The 24,245-nt window shown below is 38.4% G+C and overlaps 1 protein-coding gene across 2 annotated transcripts in view; it reads right to left on the bottom strand.

Annotated features, from left to right (window-relative positions):
- The window catches only part of LOC131432670 (transcription factor HNF-4 homolog), a 330,127-nt gene that overhangs the window by 201,627 nt on the left and 104,255 nt on the right, over positions 1-24,245 (bottom strand). For both annotated transcript variants that reach the window (XM_058599078.1, XM_058599077.1), the window contains exon 4: positions 20,643-21,182. In XM_058599078.1, coding sequence (XP_058455061.1) covers positions 20,643-21,182 — 540 coding nt within the window. The remainder of the gene's footprint in view (positions 1-20,642; positions 21,183-24,245) is intronic.

Raw genomic sequence — 24,245 nt, 5'->3', positions numbered from 1 at the left:
ATGCGACTGCAGAGTAAATTATGAACATTAGATGTTTACCAATTTCAGTATACCTATGTATTCACTTAGTTTGAAAAACCCGATTAAGTATTCTTGAAACAAATAATCTTCCCATGTCAGGACTCAAACATATTATGCCTGCCTTGTTAGACCAGCGTCTTATACTCTAAACCGCAAATCGAATAAAAATATCTAGTGCAAAAGCCGGACACGAGTTTCGCAATGCAAAAATCATTTAAAATCATCTTTTTTTGCAAGAACCGTAAAAAAACTTTCTGCAAAACCCGAATGAAGTCCCCCCCCCAGTCAGCCGAAATAAGTGATTTTATATTGTTCTTGTATTTATATTTATTTTGTCGACATAATTTGAGCTGATAATCTGGGAATCATTTTCTTCCTGTTTTTGCAAAGAACTAGGAAGTTGTAGTGGTATGGGAAAAAATCCTTAACTTAATGTTGTCTGCAACAAATATTTGGTTTCCGTATAATAGAAACTGTTGCTCAAATTTATTTAACAGCTACCAAAAGGATCAATTCAAACTTCAAAAAGTCTCTTGATCATGTCTTTTTTTTTCAGGCTCAATCCAATTTTGGAAATGTAGATGTTGCAATCACTGGGTTTTGTTCTGCTATATACTTTTAAAACTTATACACTGTTTGGTTAGAAAGCTGTTCATTTAAACTAAAGCTAAGTCTCGTAATGAACTTATGAATCAACTCTCCTTCGGTTAGGGCGAAGAACTGAAAGTTTCTTTCTGAATAATAAATGAGGATCTGCAAGATTGACAAAATAATATTCACATACTTCCAAAAAAGTATTCACATACTTCCTGAACTGATACTTGAAGAGTATTCTCATTATCAATCACTCGTGATATGTAACTAGAAATGGCCCTTTCAATCAAATCATCAATTGCAAACCGTCGTTCCTACCAATTTTGAGATTGATCATACATTTGCTGTTGCATATTTAGATTGATTTTCACAATCGCTATAAGAGTTGTAATAAAGCCAATACCCTAAACAGTCGAACAAGAAAATGAATTGTAATTATGAATAGTTATACCTACAAATTGTAATAAACACTTCCCAAACTGAACTTTCGTTGCTATTCGGTTTTGTTACCAACTTTGAAGGGGAGAAAAAATGAAAGCTTTGGAAAAATGCTACGGTCTCAATAACATTGTCATTTCTCGTCACTTGTATTTCTATTAATTGATTACAGGGAATATAATATATTGAGTTTTCTTTGTGATCGTGACAAATGTCGTCATCTTTTTTTCATTTCTGAACATACAGACTTCACTTCATTATGCAACACGTGCAAGGTTCTTTCAGTATCAGGATTCATAAAAATCTATTTCGCTATTGCTGAGAAACGTATAAAAGTTAAAATTTGAAGACATTAGATTCTGTGAATTAGATAAAAATATTTTACGTACTGACAAAGCTTTACTCTATGAGTTGCGTTAAATCAGTTTTCAACACCTCGAAGAAATTAAAAAACGTACAATGCATGCAGTAAACATAATTCCTTTTTCTGTTTTTAATATGGAGGTTTTAACCTTAAGGTCATCCACCCCTTTGGGCCAGAAAAAGATTCTGACCCTATGTGCGGGAATCGACCCTGGCTGGCTGCGTGAACATAGCGTAATAATAAGAATTATTCAATATTGAACAATTGTACCAATATTAATCTTTCCTACCAACCACAACATTTTGATTATCAACAGATTAATGTTCAATGATTTCCAATATCTTCGCCTCGCATTTCTAGTATTTTCACATAACCGCTGATATCATATAATATTCGGATTTACTTGATACCCGAGGAAATGATGTGCCATATCACTTGACATTCCATACAATTTAATGTAAACGCATAGCACCATTTCAGCATATACATTGCAACCATAATTTGAGTCAATGTCTTGAGCTGCGATAGAAAATATTGTTCTTAGGAAGGATGCATTAATAATGTTTTTTTTTCCAAAATTCATATCATAATCAATTTATTAAAATTATTTTATTTTTAAACCGATCGTCAACTCTGCCCAACAACTTGTACCGTGCTGCGACACAATTCGCACGAACCGCTCTAGACACGAAAAAAAAATCATAACAGAAACTTTTACTGAGGCTCACATAGCACACACGCTGCGCTCATAAAAAATCTCGTGCGCTGTCTCGTGAGACCGAAGCGCACGAGTCGCGCGCAGAAGAAAATGCGATGCTCTGAAATTTCAAGCAGCACATCCCGTTTCTATGTGCTCGCTACGCGTCTCGTACACGCTTTTGGTTTGCTCTTTTAGTCGGCGCTCACGCTCATAGGATATACAGGGTGATTTTTTAAGAGCTTGAGAACTTTTTTAAACAATAAAACGCATAAAATTTGCAAAATCTCATCGGTTCTTTATTTTAAACGTTAGATTGGTACATGACATTTACTTTTTGAAGATAATTTCATTTAAATGTTGACCGCGGCTGCGTCTTAGGTGGTCCATTCGGAAAGTCCAATTTTGGGCAACTTTTTCGAGCATTTCGGCCGGAATAGCCCGAATTTCTTCGGAAATGTTGTCTTCCAAAGCTGGAATAGTTACTGGCTTATTTCTGTAGACTTTAGACTTGACGTAGCCCCACAAAAAATAGTCTAAAGGCGTCAAATCGCATGATCTTGGTGGCCAACTTACCGGTCCATTTCTTGAGATGAATTGTTCTCCGAAGTTTTCCCTCAAAATGGCCATAGAATCGCGAGCTGTGTGGCATGTAGCGCCATCTTGTTGAAACCACATGTCAACCAAGTTCAGTTCTTCCATTTTTGGCAACAAAAAGTTTGTTAGCATCGAACGATAGCGATCGCCATTCACTGTAACGTTGCGTCCAACAGCATCTTTGAAAAAATACGGTCCAATGATTCCACCAGCGTACAAACCACACCAAACAGTGCATTTTTCGGGATGCATGGGCAGTTCTTGAACGGCTTCTGGTTGCTCTTCACTCCAAATGCGGCAATTTTGCTTATTTACGTAGCCATTCAACCAGAAATGAGCCTCATCGCTGAACAAAATTTGTCGAATTTGACACATTTCGAACCGAACACTGATTTTGGTAATAAAATTCAATGATTTGCAAGCGTTGCTCGTTAGTAAGTCTATTCATGATGAAATGTCAAAGCATACTGAGCAAATAATAATGCATGAAAATCATAACCTCAAAAAATCTGAGCAAATACTAATGCATGAAAATCCTAACCTCAAAAAAATCACCTTTTATATGCGACACACACATTTTCGGTGCGCTATCGCTGTCGCATTTGTGCACGCATGAGCACTCGGAAGGCACTGCTTCTCGCACCGTATAATATTGTGATCCCTGCAAGGATTTGTAATCGAGATTCACGTAGGTTTCGTCGTCCATGCTTATGCAGTTCAAATTTCCAGCTAGAATCGTATTGCACAGCTTTCGAACCCTCGGCCTGATCGATGCTTCTTGTTTCGGACTACGTTTTGGTTGTTTCTGCTTCGAATTTTCAAACGTTCTTTAGCACGAAGAACATTTGATTTCGCCCACTTTTTTGGCCACATCCCGAACTGAAACCTCCTTCTTTTGCTCGAACGCCTTCAGTATACGTTTATCCAACTGAGGGTTAGCAGGGCCTTTTTTTCGTCCCGAACTTCCTGATTTTATTTCGCACGGTTTTTTCACTTACTCCTTCCAGTTTTGCTATCTTTTTCAGTGACATTATATAAAGAACAAATTTTATGGATATAGCGAAAATTATGGCATCATATAGCAATGTATTCTATCTGAAGGGGGACAAATAAACTATCACCGATGCGGCAGTGCACGAAATTAAGACCACTTCAAATGTGCCCATCAATAAACGGCAATAAAGATTTCAGAAGCTACGAAGAAGCATATTAATGAAGAAATTAAAGAAATCCATAAACAAGGGATCATAAGGCCAGAGAAAGTCCGTGGAACGCACCAGTCCTATGTGTTCCCAAGAAGGACGATGAATTTGGTAACAAGAAATAAAGAATCGTGGTTGACTTCAGGTTTTAAAATTTAGTTACAAAGCCATTTATATACCCAATTCCTCAAATTGTCGAGATTCTGGATAATCTTGGAAACAGTAAATATTTTTCTACCTTGGATTTGAAATCAGGGTTTTACCAAGTACCAATTAACTCAAAAGATGCGGCCAAGGCAGCGTTTTCAACTCCAAAAGGCCACTTTGAATTCACAAGAATGCCTATGGGCTTGCGTAACAGCCCGTCGACGTTCTAAAGATTATTAAATACGGTACTTTATGAGACAGAAGGGGTTACAGAAAACGTCTATCTGGATGATATAATTGTTTTCGGTGTAACCATAGAAGAACACAATGAAAACTTACGCAAAGTTTTAGGGCCAGCGCCGAAATAATCTGAAAGTCGAGCCAGGTAAATGCCAAATTTTGAAAAAATAAATAAAGTGTTTAGGACGTGTAATTGACAAAGAAGGAATTTGTCCTATGGAGGACAATATAAAAACAATAAAAGGGATGGCGGCACCAAAAACAGTCAAAGGTGTCTACGGAAAGTTCATACCTCACATAGCAGAGAAACATAAACCATTGAACGATCTTTTGCGAAAGAATGTGAGTTTACATGGACAGAAGAGTCTCAAAAAGCTTTTGAGGAATTGCGAATTTTTTTAACTTCTGACACACTATTGGTTAGACCAAACTATAAAGATATGCTCGTGATCACGACAGAACCAAGCGAGTACGCTATTGGAGCAGTACTTTCGAATGAAAATCGATCGATAGGTCCATTTCATATGCAAGCTGAGGTCTTTGAAAAAGAACTGCTAGCCATCGTATGGGCAGTGAATCGTTTTAAACATTTTCTTTATAATCAGAAATTTATTGTATACACTGATCATAGATCGTTGATTTCAATATGGCATTTAAAAGAAACTTCGCTACGCTAAAGCTGAAAACTACAAGGGTTGAAAATGGACATTCGCTAAAAACAAGGCAAGGACAATGTTGTGGCAGACTTTTTATCAGACTGCCCGAGCTGGCCGAGTCCTTACACCCTATTTCAGTAGTCACTAAACAACAAAAATGTCAACAGCACATGGACGGATTAGAAAACATAGTCTTTGGATGGGACGAAAAGGAAGATTTGGGAGCACTCTCGTATTGCGAAAAATGTAAAAAAAGCATGAATAATAATGACATCCAATTTGATCTGCTGAAATTTTCAAAACATAAAGCAAGTGAAAGCGAATTTGATGGTACTTTCATAGTACTAAACAGTAGATCAACGTACAAAGAATAAGCCGAACTGGTAGACCAACCACACGGTTTGAAGGACTATCTGAATGGAAGAGTATTTGTAGTTCCAGAACGTGAAATATGGGGATTGGCTCCAAACGGCTCGAGTAATTCAATAACCGACACATGAATTCTAATAGATGGGTCAGTAGACGCATTCACTAACTGCCCTGAAGACATGAAAACTGCAAAGAACATTCAAATGATTTCTTTTTAAAACATGCAGAAAATTCATGAGGCAAATGTACTGAGGTTCATCGCAGAGAAATTTGATAAAATTTTTAACGCTATACGCACCGGAAAAAGACTATATTGAAATAATTCCACGATGCTCCGGACATGTTGTAAGCAAACGATGGCGGACATGCTGTAAGCAAACGAATGTTGAAGAGAATGAATCCTCTATTCCATTGGACTAATATGCGAAACAATATCGAAAATTATGTTAAACAATGTAACTCGTTTCAGAAAAATAAAATCGGTCGATCAAACAAAATCCCAATGAAAATTACTACGAAATCATCCGAACCATTCGAGAAATTGTATATGGACATAGTAGTATTACCTGAGTCAGAATGGGGCAACAGATACGGACTTGTTATGTAAGACGATCTGACTAGATATTTAATTGTAGCACTGATGGAAAATCAAGAGTGCCACTAAGTGCCAGGTCGCACAAAGTTTCGTAAATAATTATATATGTAAACATGGGACACCCGCCGAATTAGATACTGGGACCAACTTTGTGTGTAAAATTTTAAAAATTAAGAAGATTACCACCAGTACATATTATCCAGAGGCAAATCTGGGAGCAATTACTTCCATTCTTTAGTTCAGAGTTCATTCCAAACTCCGTTTACAAATACGATAATGATGTACTCTACTATGAAATGCGATCGACATTTAAACGACTTCATCATCAAGCTTGGGAGAATCTAATTATGTCAAAACAAAAGCGCAAATAATTGTATGATGATGATGACAGTAATTCCAATGATGCCCAAAACGCAAATGAGACAAAAAAAATCGAAATTGCAGTTTCAGAGAGTCCGCGAAAGTTAAACGTAAGTCGCTGATGCCGGGAAGGCGGAGTTTTAGAATCGTTCTAATGAAATATTTTTCTGCAGTAGTGCAATATACTATGACGAAAAAGGTAATCAAATAGTGCAGTATACTATACCGACCAGGTAATACCGAAGAATAGTTAGTGAAATAACAGAGACGTCTAAATCTAGTTATCACAGAGCCGTGTAGTCAAAATAAAATAATATAAGTAAAAGAAGTGGATTTGAATGTGCGATCACGTTTGCTACTATAGTGAAAAAGGGCAGAAAAGCTAGATCTAGAACAGTGTAATCGCGTTTGCTACTGTATCGTAAAAGAACCGTGCAGCTTAGTGTATAGCAAAGGCATCATCCATACAAGAAAAATCCTACAATTACAAAAAGAGGGTTACAAGTTGAAGATTGCAAAAGTGCCAATGAATAAATACCGCAAAAACAGAAGGTTAAAGCCCGGTCATTAAGAATATGCGAACAGTTAAACATGATTATTATCACAGTGTAAATGCATGAAAACAGAACCGTTCTACTAATTGTACAGTAATAAAAACAAAAAGTTTTAAGAAGAGAAAGAAATATATTATTTCGATGAAAGAAAACCCGTTCCAATTCTCACGCAGCCGCTCGGTCCTAGGCGGCTACACCTGTACATAGTCAATGCAGGAAATCTTCCAACTTTTGCGAGATCTGGAAGAGAGCAGGTTTTGGACGTAACTCTCTACTCTGATAGAATTGCGCATGAGTTAGTAAATTGGCTCGTCTCCGATGACCTCGAACCTTCGTTTTCTAATCATAAGTACATCTTCTTTGATCATTCAAACGTTAAATTATCGTTAAAATATCGTAATCCCAAATCTACCAACTAGGACCTCTATGAAGAGGACTTGGCGACTAGATTTTACGGGCACCAACCAACAATTGGAACCCCGATTTATTTGGAAAATGTTGTCGACGAGACAAACTCATTAATAGTTGCAGCATATGAAGAGGCTTGTCCACTTCGGATTGTGCGAGTTACTAGAGGAACTCCTTGGTGGAATGCTGAATTTGCAAGACTAAGGAAACTGTGCAGAAGAGCTTGGAACCACCGAAGCAGAGAAGAGTCGGAGGCATTCGTGTAGGTTCGAATAATTGTGACAATTGAATCGGTCAAATGGCCAGTTGAGAGTTTTGCTCCGTACAAGTCTCCTGGACAGGATAGAGTTTTCTCAATGTTACTGCAGGAAGGGTATGAACATTTCAAACATGTTTTGAAGAAAACACTTACTTTTAGTCTTGCGACAGGATATATTCCAAGAGCTTGGCTGGAAATAATTGTCAAATTTATTCCCAAAGGCGGTCGCGATACTTATGAGAAAGCGAAGAGTTTCAGGCCCATCAGTCTTAGCTCATTTCTTCTTAAAACAGTGGAACGCATAGTCGATCAATATATCAGGAATGTAAGTTTGGGTGTGTATCCGCTACACGGAATGCAACATGCTTACCAGCGTGGAAAGTCCACTACAACCCTTTTTACTTGATGTTGTGTACTTTCTCACATAAGGAATCTTGCTTGGGAGTTTTCCTAGATATTGTAGGTGCCTTTGATAACGTGTATTTCAATTCAATTCTGGAAGCAGCCCGTGATCATGGCATACCTTCAAGTATCACAGTTTGGATACACGCAATGCTTAGCAATCGATTTCTTTGTTCAGGGCAGCAAGCCCTGCGATCTGTTGAGCCATTGTGTTGTCAGGTTGGATGATCTGTAAATCGGGGCAAAACATCAATGGTGTTTTTCACTCATCGTAGGATAATCACAGGAGCTCGTCCGTTACAGTTCTTTCGTTCAGAGGTTATTGTGATTGATCAAGTTAAATACGTCGGGGTTATTCTTGATTCAAAACTGAATTGGTCTGCTCACATTGACTTCAGGATTAAAAGATCTTGCACAGCTTTCGGATAATGCAGACGAGCTTTTGGAAAATCATTGGGACTCAAACCCAGATACATTCCTTGGATCTACACAACTATCGTTAGACCAATTTTAGTATATGGATGTCTTGTATGGTGGCAACACGGAGAAGTTGCGAAGTCAAAGCTAAATCATCTTCAAAGGATGGTCCTAATGGCGATGACAGGGACATTCACGACAACTATTACTGCTGCTCCATAAGAGCACTCAGTTTGAATGATTCACAATCGAATCTAGTGATCGCATGTCGAACTCAAATTGAAGACCTACCATTTCAAATGCTGTTCACTTCTTATGGGTACCCGGCCATTCTGGTATAACTGAAAATTAATGGGCTGATGAGTTGGCTAGAGTTGGTGCAACGAAAGATTTCGTTGGTATTGAACCAACTTTACCACTTTCAACTAGTTGGATAAAGCACAAGATTTGTTCTTGGGCTGCATCCAAACATGCCAGCTACTGGCACAACTTGTAAACTTCCGCTCAGACAAAAACATTTTTACTATATTTGAATCTGAAAATGCAAAGTGTCTATTGCATTTCTCCAAGCATCATTGCAGTATTCTGGTTATAGCTCTGACTGGACATTGCCAACTCAATTATCATATGGGTACTATTCAGCGTGCTGATTTTTTTATTTTTTTAAATAACTATTTATTGGAATATGAGTTAAAATCAAATTATTAAGATTTAAATTGGGTGTTCAGCCACAAGTGGTGACTTTTCAGCCCTATTATATATATATATATATATATATATATATATATATATATATATATATATATATATATATATATATATATATATATATATATATATATATATATATATATATATATATATATATATATATATACATATATATGATTTGGTTATTACCATGTGGACATCATTTGCTTCCGCAATTCTGAGATTTTTGTGTAGGGAAAATTCTAAACCTACTTGTATTGTGTAATGGGGAAAAGGAACTTATATACTAACTTACTATCTAATACAGAGAGCGAATCGATTCAATTCAAGATTGCATCGATTTTTGTCGGAATTTGCTTATAATATTATGTGACATGACATCTAATGGTTCTATATTTATGAGTCTGTGTAACTCATTTGTACTAAACCAGGGAGGACGCTTCAAAATCATTTTCAGAATTTTATTCTGTATAATTTGAAGTGTTTTCTTACTGGTGGAACAACTCGAAAAAATTGGTACTGCATGAAGCATGGCTGGTCTAAAAATTTGTTTATAAATTAACAACTTGTTTTTAAGACAGAGCTTAGAATTTCTGTTTATAAGAGGACCAACGGGTAGATTTGGAAGATCAGAAGTGAAAATATTATACAAGATTGGAGCTATGCTCGAACCCTGCGGAACAACTGCTCGTACGGGTAGCAATTCAGATTTACAATTCTGATAACTAACCTGAGGAGTACGATCAGTTAAATAATTTTGAATCATTTTGATCAAATAAATAGTAAACTGGAAATCAGACATTTTTGTTATTAAACCTTTGTGCCAAACACTGTCGAATGCTTTTTCTATGTCTAGAAGAGCAACTCCAGTGGATAACTCAGAAGATTTATTTGCTTTTATCTTGTTCGTTACTCTGACAAGTTGATGAGTAGTTGAATGTTCATGACGAAACCCAAACTGCTCTGGTAGAAAAATTGATTTCTCATTTATATGAGACATCATTCTCAACAAGATAATTTTTTCAAAAAGTTTACTGATAGAAGAAAGTAAGCTAATTGGCCGATAACTTGATGTTTCTGCTGGGTTTTTATCAGGTTTGAGGATAGGAATTACTTTAGCGTTTTTTTATCTTTTTGGGAAGTAAGCTAATGAAAAACACTTGTTGAAAATTTTAACCAGGGGTCTCAAGGCAACATCGGGAAGATTTTTAATAAGAATATTAAAAATTCCATCATTACCAGGAGCCTTCATGTTTTTAGGTTTCCTAATAAATGATTTAATTTCATCAAAATTCGTCTCAATAATGCCAGCTTGTGATAACACTTGGGTTGAAATATGATCATATTTCAGTGAGACTTCATTTTCAATAGGACTCACAACGTTCAAATTAAAATTGTGGACACTCTCGATCTGCAGAGCAAGTTTTTGAGCTTTTTCGCCATTCGTATAAAGGATTTGATTTCCTTCCATGAGAGCAGGAATTTTTTTTGAGGTTTCTTAAGAACCTTAGAAAGTTTCCAGAAAGGTTTAGAATATGGTTTAATTTGTTCAACTTCTTTGGCGAAATTTTCATTTCGCAAAAGAGTAAATCTATGTTTAATTTCTTTTTGTAAATCTATAACTATGTTTTTATAGCAGGATCACGAGAACGTTGATATTGACGTCGACGAACATTCTTCAACCGAATGAGCAGTTGAAGATTGTCATCGATGATAGGAGAATTTAATTTAGTTTGAGCTAGCGTGCTGAGTATTATTCGTGTGATTTTTGTGAATGCGATTACGGTACTTCATATCATCTGATATGTAACTGTCCCGCATTGACGCAACTACGTATTCGGGTTTTTGGTTCTCCATACATGGTTGAGTCTGTGTATGCGGAGCGAAAATTTAAGGATATTCTATCGTGGTAAGGAGCTATAGTCAAAAGGGTTCATCGTTCTTCCTGGAGTGAATGAATCCTTTCTGTATTGACCTGAAATAGGTTTTAGCAGATTATTGGGCATCATTTTGGAGTACCGAATTCACTTCTGCTCGTATATACTGCGAATCGTTCTGCATTCTTCTAAAATCTTACCAACACAGAAAAACCACCATCGTCGGAAGTACAATCGTCGCTATAGTAATTGTTAGCCTTCTCATCTTGGTAACCGTTATCACGAAGAACCGGAAACGCAGTGAAGATAAATACACCAAAAGAATTGCGAATTCTGAAATTTCGGAGATCAGTATGAGGAAAATCGAACCGAAGAAAATCGACGCTCTTAGAAGGGAGGTGTTACGAAATACCGGACCCGGAACAGCAAAGACCCCGTAGTTTAACATAGCGACAGCCGACCGACCAACGCAGCAAGGAAAATGCTGACACAGGATAAACCCGACAGAGCAACCGTTCCTGCCGAGAACACATACGACATCGAAGACAATGTGGCCGATCGACGACATTGAACTTTGCTGATTTATCAAGTTCAAATTAATCGATGAAATTATTTAGATACTTCAGCTAATAGTACGGTTCGTTAAAGAGGGCAAGCAAATTAGAATTCAGTTCGCTTTCACATCTCATCCAAGTCAGTCGATAAAACAAAACCGCTTACGTTCGGGGCAGAAGAAACCAAGTACAGTATTGTGTGGTGAACAATAGACCTCGAAAATGAGTGAACCAAACGAACAAAAGCTACCACCGACACGAAAAATTGTTGTTGATTTTTTTTTTTTTTTTTTTTCAAATAAAATTTTTATTAGGCTCATTTGCTTTAGCTTAACGTGGCCGATTGTCTTGTTGTTAGGGAGAGAGGAAGGGATGCCGTATTACGGGGCGGCATACTCCCCAGTTAGTAAGGGGACATAGGGAGGGTGGGACCTACACAGTATTGAATTGAAATTTGAATACATCATTGGTTTGTGGCATACATCTTTTAGACACATTTTGCGTTCGATGAATCTTCATGTTTTTCAGCTTGTAGCAATGAAGAGATTATTCTGGATTGGCATGCTTCGTTGGTGTGTTCTGACGTTGATGTGACGTTTTTGGGTAGCTTCCAGCAACTCAGTCAGTTCAAGGCAGGTGCATGCTCCGAAGCATCGTTTACACAGGCCATACTTCCAGCAACGTAAAGAAGAGTGCGGTAGAGCTGTAGACGAGAAAGAGATAGGGAGAGCACTAAATTTGAGCATTGATAGTTTTCAAGAAGTTATAGATGAGAGTCATATAAGGAAGATTTCGAGTTGCCAAGACGTCGCGGACTGGTACGAAGGGTGGTATACCTCGGGTCCGAAGGGAACCTATGAGTTGGGACCTGGCATCACAATACTCGACACATGTCCAAACAACATGTTCGATGTCATGATAACCCTCACCGCAAACGCAGACACCACTCTCAGCGAGCCCCACACGACGGAGATGCGCGCTGAACATATAATGATTAGACATGAGCCTTGACATTACACGAATAAAGTCTCGGCTCACGTCTAACCCCCGGAACCAAGCTTTCGTCGATACCTGTGGGATTATTGAGTGTAACCATCGTCCCAGAGTTCCACTATTCCATGTATTCTGCCAGCTAGCTAGAGTTTTCTGACGACAGCAACTGAAAAATTCATTGAAGCAGATTGGTCTTTCATAGATATCACCTTCTAGTGCGCCCACCTTGGCTAACGAGTCCGCCCTCTCATTGCCCCGTATGGAACAATGTGAGGGGACCCAAACCAAGGTAATCTGGTATGATTTTGCAGATAAAGCACTCAATTGTTCCCGTATTTTCCCCAGGAAATACGGTGAGTGCTTTCCAGGCTTCACTGAACGGAGAGCCTCAATGGAACTGAGACTGTCCGATACAATGAAGTAGTGATCTGTGGGCAGAGTGTCAATGATCTCAAGGGTATACTGAATTGCAGCTAGTTCTGCGACGTAAACTGAAGCTGGATCACTGAGTTTATAGGAAGCGGTGAAATTTACATTGAATATACCGAAGCCAGTGGACCCGTCTAGATATGATCCGTCAGTGTAAAACATTTTATTACAGTCGACTTCTTTAAATTTGTTATTAAAAATTTTTGGGATCTCTTGAGGGCGTACAGGATCCGGGATTCCACGAATTTCTTCTTTCATGGATGTGTCGAAAAACACAGTAGAATTAGAAGTATCCACAAAATGAACACGATTGGGAACAAACGAAGAAGGATTTATATTCTGAGCCATGTAGTCAAAATACAAGGACATAAAACGGGTTTGTGAATTAAGCTCGACGAGCTTTTCAAAGTTTTCTATCACCATCGGATTCAAAATGTCGCATCGGATTAGCAGTCGATATGAGAGATCCCAGAACCTGTTTTTCAACGGTAAGACGCCCGCCAGCACTTCAAGACTCATCGTATGGGTTGATTGCATGCAACCCAAGGCAATACGTAAACAACGATACTGAATTCTTTCCAGTTTAATGAAATGAATATTCGTAGCGGAGCGGAAACAGAAACATCCATATTCCATTACTGACAATATCGTCGTTTTGTACAACCTGATCAGGTCTCCTGGGTGAGAGCCCCACCAAGTTCCGGTTATTGTACGAAGGAAATTGATTCTCTGTAGGCATTTTCGTTTCAAATACCTAATGTGACATCCCCAGGTACCTTTGGAATCGAACCAGACCCCGAGATATTTAAATGTGAAAACCTGAGCTATGGTTTCACCCCCTAGTTGAAGCTGTAATTGCGCAGGTTCTCGCTTCCTTGAAAATACAACCAGCTCAGTTTTCTCCGTAGAGAACTCGATACCCATTTGAAAAGCCCATGTCGACAAGTTGTCGAGGGTATCTTGCAATGGTCCTTGGAGATCGGCAGCTTTGGGTCCTATAATAGACACAACACTGTCGTCGGCAAGTTGTCTTAGCGTGCAAGATGTATTGATACATTCATCAATGTTATTTACGTAAAAGTTGTATAAAAGGGGGCTTAAGCATGAGCCCTGAGGAAGACCCATGTAACTGAATCGCTTTGTCGTCAAATCACTATGCTCAAAATGCATGTGTTTCTCGGACAATAGATTATATAAAAAGTTGTTCAAAACTGGTGAAAGACCATGCTGATGCAACTTCTCAGATAGAACGTTAATGGAAACTGAATCGAATGCCCCCTTGATGTCGAGGAAAACTGATGCCATTTGTTCTTTACGAGCAAATGCCATTTGAATTTCTGTTGAGAGCAACGCTAGACAATCGTTCGTTCCTTTGCCCCTGCGGAACCCAAATTGTGTACCTGAAAGCAATCCATTTGTTTCGACCCAATTGTCTAGACGGAAGAGAATCATTTTCTCCAACAATTTCCGAATACAGGAAAGCATAGCAATCGGCCGATACGAATTGTGATCGGAGGCTGGTTTTCCAGGTTTTTGAATAGTAATAACTCTCACTTCTCTCCATTCGTGTGGGACAATATTACCCTCGAGGAACTTGTTGAATAAATTCAACAAGCGCCTTTTGGCAGAGTCGGGCAGATTTTTCAACAAGTTGAATTTAATTCTGTCTAACCCCGGGGCTCTATTGTTACACGACAAGAGCGCAAGTGAGAACTCTACCATCGAAAACGGTGTTTCGTTTGTATTCAATGTCGCGACGCGGGATATCTTCTGTTCAGGAACAGAATCAGGACATACTTTCTTAGCGAAATCAAATATCCAGCGGTTAGAATATTCCTCGCTTTCGTTCGCGTGATTTCGATTGCGCATGCGACGGGCCGTATTCCAAAGAGTGCTCATTGCTGTTTCTCTCGTTAATCCGTCAACAAATCTTCGCCAGTAACCGCGTTTCTTAGCTTTAATCAGACTTTTCATTTGAAATTCTAACGCCGCGTATTTCCGATAATTATCTGGAGTTCCGTTCCTTCTAAACGAGATGAAGGCTGAAGCTTTTTTCGTTTTCAGCTCTGAGCACTCTTTGTCCCACCATGGGTTGGGAGAACGCATACTAGTTTGCGCGCAAGGTACTCGTTTCGTCTGAGCTTGAATTGCGGTGTCAAGAATCAAGCCAGCCAAAAATGTATACTCTTTCTCCGGAGGAAGCTCCTGTGATGTTTCTAGTTTCTCAGATATCGAGCTCGCGTAACGTTTCCAATCAATGTTTCGTGTGAAATCGTACGAAACATTGATTGTTTCCGATGGTCTTCCACGGTTGGTGATAGAAACTATGATCGGCAAGTGATCGCTACCGTGAGGATCACAGATTACCTTCCACTTGCAATCTAACTGTAGCGAAGTCGAGCAAAGGGATAAATCCAGCGCACTTGGTTGTGCTGGCGGTCTAGGGTTCCGTGTCATTTCTCCCGTGTTTAGAATTGTCAAATTGAAGTTGTCACACAGATCTTGGATTAACGAAGAACGATTATCATCATATAAGCAGCCCCATCCTGTACCATGCGAGTTAAAGTCCCCTAAAACCAGCCGCGGTGAAGGAAGAAGTTCTATGATGTCTGCAAGCCGACGGTGCCCTATCGAGACTCTGGGAGGAATGTAGATAGAAGCTATACATAGATCTTTGCCTTTAATATTAATTTGGCAAGCAACAACTTCAATTCCCGGTGTCGAGGGGAGGTTAATACGATGAAATGAATAGCACTTTTTAATCCCTAAAAGTACCCCTCCATAAGAGTCTTCTCGGTCCAGGCGGATTATGTTAAAATTATGGAAGTCGAGGTTGACGTTAGAAGTAAGCCAAGTTTCACTCAAGGAGAATACATCGCAATTATGAGTATGTATTAAGTGTTTGAAAGAATCAAGTTTTGGGATGATACTTCTGCAATTCCACTGAAGCACAATGATCATATCTTCGATTCTCAGTGGTAAATTATCCATCAAAAGATACGATCGCTGCGAGGAGGGGCCATTGTTCAGTCAACTGTTTTAAAAATGTCCTTACTGTTGGCAGTAGAGCAGTTAGGAAGCTTTTCAGAGGATCAGTAATATTGAAGGCTGTTAATATCCAGTCCACGATATCAGAGAATTTCAATAATCCAGCGTTTGTTGGATTTTCTGGTTGTGCTTTGGGGTCATTCGGGTTTTTTGATGCCCCAGGAAGTGCTGGGTACTCCTTATCATCCCTAAGTTTTTTGAACCCAGGAGGTGTTTGCTTCGGTTTTGAGTCAGCACTTTTTGTTTCCGTTTGGTTCTTTTGTGACGAAGAGGACAGTCTGAGGCCTTTACGAGGAAGCTTGGGAGAAGCCAGATTTTGTCTTTTCCTGCTTCCTTCAACCTGTGTGTAGGAAGGTCCTTCGCCTGGGTCGTCAGAGGTATCCTCTTCAACTGGCAAGATTGCAAACGAGTTCTCAGGGGTCGATGGAGTGGTTCTTTTTAAGATTTCCGCATAAGATCGTTTGGAACGTTCTTTCACGGATCGCTTCAATTTCTCCGCACGCTGTATGTACGTAGGGCACACCGAAAGATCATGAGGATTCTCCCCGCAGTAGCAACACTTTTCCACTGCTCTTCTGCAGAGATCGTCCTCATGGGCCTCTCCGCATTTGCCGCATCGCAGTTTGTTGCAACAATAGGTTGCCGTATGACCTAGCTGTTTGCAGCTTGTACAATGCATTACCCGCGGTACATACAGCCGAACAGGTAGACGAACTCCACTCACTACCAAATAATTTGGAAGTGCAGATCCGGCAAAAGTCACGCGAAATGAGTCCGATTGGTAAAATTTACCATCTATCGATTTGGAGTGCAATTGCTTGCACTCCAAAATTTTCACTGGTTGAAGGTCGGGGTTTTTGAAACGGCCTACCCCGTCCTTCATCAGATCTTCGATTGTCAGACTTTCGTCACGGACCACACCGTCGATCTCCACCACATGAGACGGGACGTACACGCGGTACTCCTTCGTGAACAACTCGTTGGTAGCAATCCCGTTTGCTTGCTTCAGGTCGGACACAACAACGCGTAACTTGTTTGGCGAAACCTTATCTATTGTTTTTATTGCCGAGTAATGTTTTTCCAGGTCCCGAGCAATATTTAAAACTCTGAGAGACTTTAATTTGGGCCGGAAGTATACCACCCACGGACCCCCCGAGCCATCGTCTTGGTAAACTTTTTGACGAGCAGGCAATATCTTAGAGGGAGATGGAGGCATCGGAGAGGGAGATGGCATCGGAGAGGGAGATGGTATCGGAGGGGGAGATGGTATCGGAGGGGGAGATGGTATAGGAGGGGTAGATGGCATCTCGGAAGCAAACTCAGCCTCTAAATGTTCTTCGTTCATTCGTTCAGCTTCGCTCTCCTCCGAGACACCCCCACTGTCATCAATATTCATATTTAAAGTGCGGGAGTAAAGAAGTCTCCCGCACTTGAAATGAGAAAGAAAGAAATAAAATGAAAAGAAAATATATGAATAGTAAAAGTTGAAAGAAAAAGTTTGAGAAAATACTTAACAGTATGTCACGGTAAGCTGTTAGGTGAGTTGCTCCTTCACTCCTTCGTTGTGCTTCAGCGTGACCTTGACTCAGGATTTGACTGCTGCGATGCGGGTAGCAAACAATAGAAATAACTGCTGCCCGAGGATAGCACAATAGCGTCTACTGTCGATACCGATACAAAACCGGTGCACAGACAGAACTCACTTGCGGGGATGCTACTTTTTATCACTTTTATTTAATGCCTATACTACAGCCTCTGCTGTGATAGGCACCTTCGTCTTACCGATGTCGATTGTTAAAAAAAAACGCGTGTGCTCACTTCGAACATTCGGTTACGAATGTGTTGTTGATTTCAAGCAGTGCGAAATTCGACCTTCGATACGAGAACTTGATGGTTTGCTTAAGGAGCAAATGCATCTTGGCATTAAACGTGTGCATTTACTTCAATGCAATAAGACCAATAATGTTGTTTACATCCAGTTCTATACAGAGTTGGATGCAATTCAATTCGCTAAAGACAATAATAATGTGCACTATGTGAAGCATGAAAATATCAAGTACAACATTCCAATATATATGGAAGATTGTGCTATAGAAGTGCGTGTGCATGATCTTCCCTCAAGCGTCATCGATCCTTATATTCGCAAAACTATGTAAAAAACCTTTCTTAATCCACCTAGTGGTGTGATAATGCCTTTCTCTTCTTTCATAACAGTCTCATGAAAATATGTTTTATACTTTTATTAAATAATTTTGGACACTAATTTTGACAACAATTGATGCAGATTGATTCGAGTAGTTCACAAAAGCATGCTTCAGTGTTTATGTCACACAGTCAGCATCATTTTTCCAAATTAGTGCTTGACAATTGCGTTGCCTATTTGTAATCAGTGATGCTAATCTAAAACGATCTCGACGAACTGAGTCGAATGGTATATAACACTATGGGTCTCCGAGGCTCCGTTCGAAAGTCGGTTTTTCCAGCAATTCTAATACCTTTCTATAGAGAAAGGCAAAAACCCTTCTTAGTCCACTTAGTGGAATTTTCATATATCTTGAAAAATCACCATAGGGGGGAGTACATGAAATTTTCGAAATCGAAAAAAAATTTTTGATGCCAAAAGGCTTAGAATTGCATGAAACGTCGAGATTTAGTGTCATCTCGAAAAAAAATTTTTTGAAAAAGTCGACTTTTTGGGACTTAGAAAAATAATGGAAAGTTTTCCAGTTCCAGAAAGTTGATTTTTTCAAAAAAAAAATTTTTGGAGATGACACTAAATTTCGATGTTTCATGCAGTTTTAAAAGTTTCGGCATCAAAAAAAATTTTCGATTTTGGAAATTTCATGTACTCCCCCCTATGGTGCTTTTTCAAGATCGAAAATTGTCAAACCTTTACCACCGGGCAGCACCCCTTAAGCATGTCCGATTTAGGTCAAATTTTGCATGAAGGCTTTTTTCGAGGTGCTTAAACTTTTGAGCACTAGAACTTTACGAAAATACAGTTGATCCCAAAATTTTGGCACCCTTATATATATAAGAGCGGTAAAAATCAACGTGTTTTGTCGGTTACGTCACTTATACAATCATATCTTCGGAACAAAAACTCACAGCCATTTGATCTTCGAACTTGATCAATGGTCCAACAGTAGCTTTCAAACGAGCCCGAGTTTGTTAAAATCGGTTCAGCCATCTCTGAGAAATTTGAGCGCGTTCAAATACAACGCTTTTTGTCGGTTACGTCACTTATACAATCATATCTCCGGAACCAAAAGTCACAGCCATTTGATCTTTGAACTTGATCAATGGCCCGACAGTAGCTTTCAAACGAGCCCAAGTTTGTTAAAATCGGTTCAGCCATCTCTGAGAAAATTGAGCGCGTTCAAATACAACGCTTTTTGTCGGTTACGTCACTTATACAATCATATCTCCGGAACCAAAAGTCACAGCCATTTGATCTTTGAACTTGATCAATGGCCCGACAGTAGCTTTCAAACGAGCTTAAGTTTGTTCAAATCGGTTCAGCCATCTCTGAGAAAATTGAGCGCGTTCAAATATCTTCGAAAAGTGCACATACATACACACACACACACACACATACACACACACACACACACACACACACACACACACACAGACATTTTCCGATCTCGACGAACTGAGTCGAATGGTATATAACACTATGGGTCTCCGAGGCTCCGTTCGAAAGTCGGTTTTTCCAGCAATTCTAATACCTTTCTATAGAGAAAGGCAAAAACAGAGACATTCTCTCTATCGAAAAAGCAAAGTGAAAGATTTTTTTCCCCGGTATTCTAAATGGCGTACGTTTGTCACGCATGCGCTTGAGGAGGCCTATACCTTCTTATGTGACATTCGGTCAGGATACAAGAATCCCGTGCAAATCACTTGTTACCTATGACAATCAGTTGGCCACATGTCAATATGGCCAAAAAGCTGTTCACTAAATTGTAATAATTTCTTCCAACGATACGAATGCATCATTATAATGATGTAAACTATCGTTAAAAAAACAATTATTATTATTATTATTATTATTATTATTATTATTATTATTATTATTATTAATGAAATTAAATCTATCGCAGACTGATAAACGTATGTCTGTTCATTGTGGAAAAACAATTTTTTATGACATTTTGGGGTTTGCCAAATTTTGTGCTAGGGCACATAACCGTTTTTATTACTTTTACGTTTCGTCTATAAAGGTTTAATATAAATGAGTTACTTACAGACTCACGTACACAGTATCATTAGATTTTTTTCGCATAGTATTATAAGTAAAATTCAACTAAAATAGATGCAATTATTCCCTCTTTCTTGATCAAAAGACAAGTGGGTTTACAATTTTTCCTACAACAAAAATCACACTATCGCGGTGTCAAATGAGTTCTTAATGGTAAATCATAGTAAATAATAAATAGGAAAAGTCGTCAGTCGAATAAACATTTCAGGAGAGGGTTGAATGATTTATTATGAAGGAATCTAATCGTCAATTTTCATATTCGCAAACAATCTATGCGCTTTGACTAGAATAAGTTTTTAGTTAAGTTCATTTACCATCATCAAAAATTTGTGTTCACTGTATACAGCTCTAATTTTTTTTGTTATTATCATAACAACACGGCAATATAACCTTGTAAACAGAGAATAACTTATTATGTAGTAAATGGTTTTTACGTCAAAATATCTTACTTGGGTCGAAGAAAACCAATGCTTTTATACAGGCCAGTTCTGAATCATCTAGTTCAATATCTTTTATGGCACTGACAAGTTCGTCGATTATCCTTGCTCCTATTTTTGATATATCGAGATTAGGTGCTACTTTGGAATCTGGACACCGCTTTGTTATAACGCAGTTATTTCCCAAAAGCAGCATGTCTTCCAGGTGCATTGATCGTCTCGATAGACCTAATAAGAGATGTTCACCAGCGTGAGCTCTAAGTAAAGCCACCTGATCATCAAGCTGCAGCTCAGCAAATGCTGGTATAAACTTTGCCCACTCAACTAGAATGAGTAATTGCTGCTTCATTGAATCACATACATCATTTATGCTTGCATATCGTTTGTTCGACAAATCTTCATCTCCATCCTTGGTATCATCAAGCGCTGCCCCAAAATGTCTACTGAAATTTTCAGCTCGCAACAAAAATTTCACCGACAAACCGTTTGATGTATCTATTTCCTCTAAGCTGGGACGCCTACCGCTGATACGATCTCGTTCATTTTGAACGGCTAAAATACAAAATAATTAGTTTATTTAGAACGAATGTGATATTTAAGACTTCCATTTATATCTATACCTATCTTCTAACAACGCACCCCCCCCATATATATATATATATATATATATATATATATATATATATATATATATATATATATATATATATATATATATATATATATATATATATATAATATATATATATATATATATATATATATATATATATATATATATATATATATATATATATATATATATATATATATATATATATATATATATATATATATATATATATATATATATATATATATATATATATATATATATATATATATATATATATATATATATATATATATATATATATATATATATATATATATATATATATATATATATATATATATACATATATATATATATATATATATATATATATATATATATATATATATATATATATATATATATATATATATATATATATATATATATAACATGTTGGCTTTCTCATATCTCTCATATTCTCATATATAAATGTGTGCACTTTTCAGTATGTGAAATTTACACCAAATTAACGTTACACAGAAAGAATTAATGAGATTTACACGAGATGTAAATCAATAGTAACATGGAACAGACATGGGTTGAATCGAAATTTTGATTGAAAACCTTCATCGATGCAAAACTAAATTGAATTGCATTGAATTTTCAATGAATATAACTGTATATGCATTTTTTTTTTCTCCGTGTATCTCAACTGGAGTAGTACGAGCGTACTTTGTTGACTCTGTTTTTGCGATTTTCAAGTGCTATTAGAAAGGATTTGTTTCCATTCTTTTTTCATCGTCACCGGCTGTGCATCCGTTTCCGCAAGTGATTAAAGTATTCATCGAGTTTACTGCCGTTTATTCGCATTTTGCTGTTTTTTCGACTAATTTGTGGCGTGCTTTCGACCGTTAGCACCAGTCGCTGACATAGTCGTTCATCGCTTTGTAAAACAAATTTTGTCATCTTGATATCAGCTCGCTGTCGAACGTCGATCAAAACAAACATGGCAAAAAAAACAATGCGGAGAGTGTCACCATGACATCAACGACCTGGAACCAATACGTTGTGGTTTATGTGAGACTCCTTTCCATATTAGTCAAAATTGCTGTGGATTCAATTTACGATCATGTAAAGAGGTGTTTGCTCAAGGTAAAGCAGTGTTTATTTGCACAAATTGCAGGGACCTGCTAAATGGCAGAAGCATTTGTGCATATATTTCGGACTTAAATGTAAACACTGTGCCCACCACTACTTGCAACACCTAAATTTTGGCTTTACCTATCAGGCTTCCAGCCGTTGATCAGTAATGAGGATGTGCAGAAGATAGTTGCTCGCTGTTTGGAATTAGAAGCCCCTTTTGATGTTATTCGTCTAGTACCTGAAGGAATTGACACATCAAACATGACTTACATCTCATTCAAAGTTGGTCTGGATCCAGCATACAAGCAGCAAGCTCTCAACGCTGCGTGCTGGCCAACCGGTTTACTATTTAGAGAGTTTGTTGAGATTTCAAAAAACACAATGAGACGGCCATTCACCAACGATCCACCACCAACGATTCCAACACAGCAATAATTAGTAGTAGCGGAAATGGTTTAAATGCAACGCGATTTTCAGTGGACGGTGGGTGCCTTCGGGCCCCCACCAGAGGCGAGTATTTGAACGCATCGTTTGGTTTATCTGCATTCAATGATTGTCCTTTGCAGCCACTATCTTCCAATGATATCATGGTCTACTACCAAAACGTTAGAGGATTGAGGACGAAAATAGATGACTTGTTCCTGAATTCTGCAGAATGTGACTTTGACGTGGTGATTATGACTGAAACTGGTCTTGACGATTGCATAACTTCTCTGCAGTTATTTGGGACGGCCTACAACGTATTTCGATGCGACCGTTGTCAACGCAACAGTAATAAATCGCGCTTCGGTGGCGTGCTAATAGCTGTGGCACAGCGATACACTAGTAAAACGATACACACGATGGCTGGACAGAATTTGGAACAAATATCTATCGCCACGAAAATTAAAGGTAAAAATCTAGTCATATGTGCTATTTACATTCCCCCGGATCGAAGCCAGGATCTAAACGTGATCAATGAGCATATTGCTTCTTTGAACGAATTGTGTGATAAAACTTCGGATGACGATACAGTTATTGTGTGTGGTGACTATAACCAGCCTCGTGTGCAGTGGAGTAAGGGCAACAATAGCATTGTTTGCTGTACCTCACAATTGCCACCTGCTAGTCACACACTGCTTGATGGAATGGAATTCCTTGGTCTCGGACAGAGGAATCTGGTGTATAACTCGCTAGGCCGAACACTCGATCTTTTGTTTCGCTCTAACGATTGTGTAGTTGATCGTTGTCTTAACCCGTTGCTTCCCGTGGACAATCATCATCCGCCGCTAACCATTCAACTGTTTACGATTGCGGATAGTACCCAATTGCCGACGATTAGCGATAGCAGTGCTTCCCGTCCATTGAATTATCGGTTGGTGGACTTCTTTGCTTTGTCCGATCATCTTAACAATGTCGATTGGGACTTATTGTTTGATACCGGTGATGTCGATGATATGGCAGAGATCTTCTGCGACGAAATCAATCGTTGGCTTGAGTCAAATGTACCTCGTAATAGGCAACCCGTTTCTCCTGCTTGGAGCACATTAGAATTACGCAAATTAAAACGAGAGCGTAATGCCAAACAGCGCAAATTGCTTCGACGACGTAATGCTTCCAACTTTGCTAACTTTCATCGATCTGCCAATGCTTATCGTGCTCTTAATGCTAGTTTATACAAAGCATATGTACTTCGCATGCAGACTAGTCTAAGACGTAACCCTCGTAGTTTTTGGCGATTCGTTAATTCGAAAAGAAAAAACTCATCTGTACCTACAAATGTTTTCCTCGAGGATGAGGCCGCCCAATCAGTTTCTGAATCTTGTGAATTGTTTGCCAGGTATTTCGCTGGTGTGTTTCATAGTAATCTGACTTTAAATGAAGAGACGGAAATT

The sequence above is a fragment of the Malaya genurostris genome, chromosome 2, assembly GCF_030247185.1.
Source record: "Malaya genurostris strain Urasoe2022 chromosome 2, Malgen_1.1, whole genome shotgun sequence".
NCBI lineage: Eukaryota > Metazoa > Arthropoda > Insecta > Diptera > Culicidae > Malaya > Malaya genurostris.
Note: the sequence above shows the minus strand (reverse complement) of the source record. Positions and strands in the feature narration are given on the sequence as shown.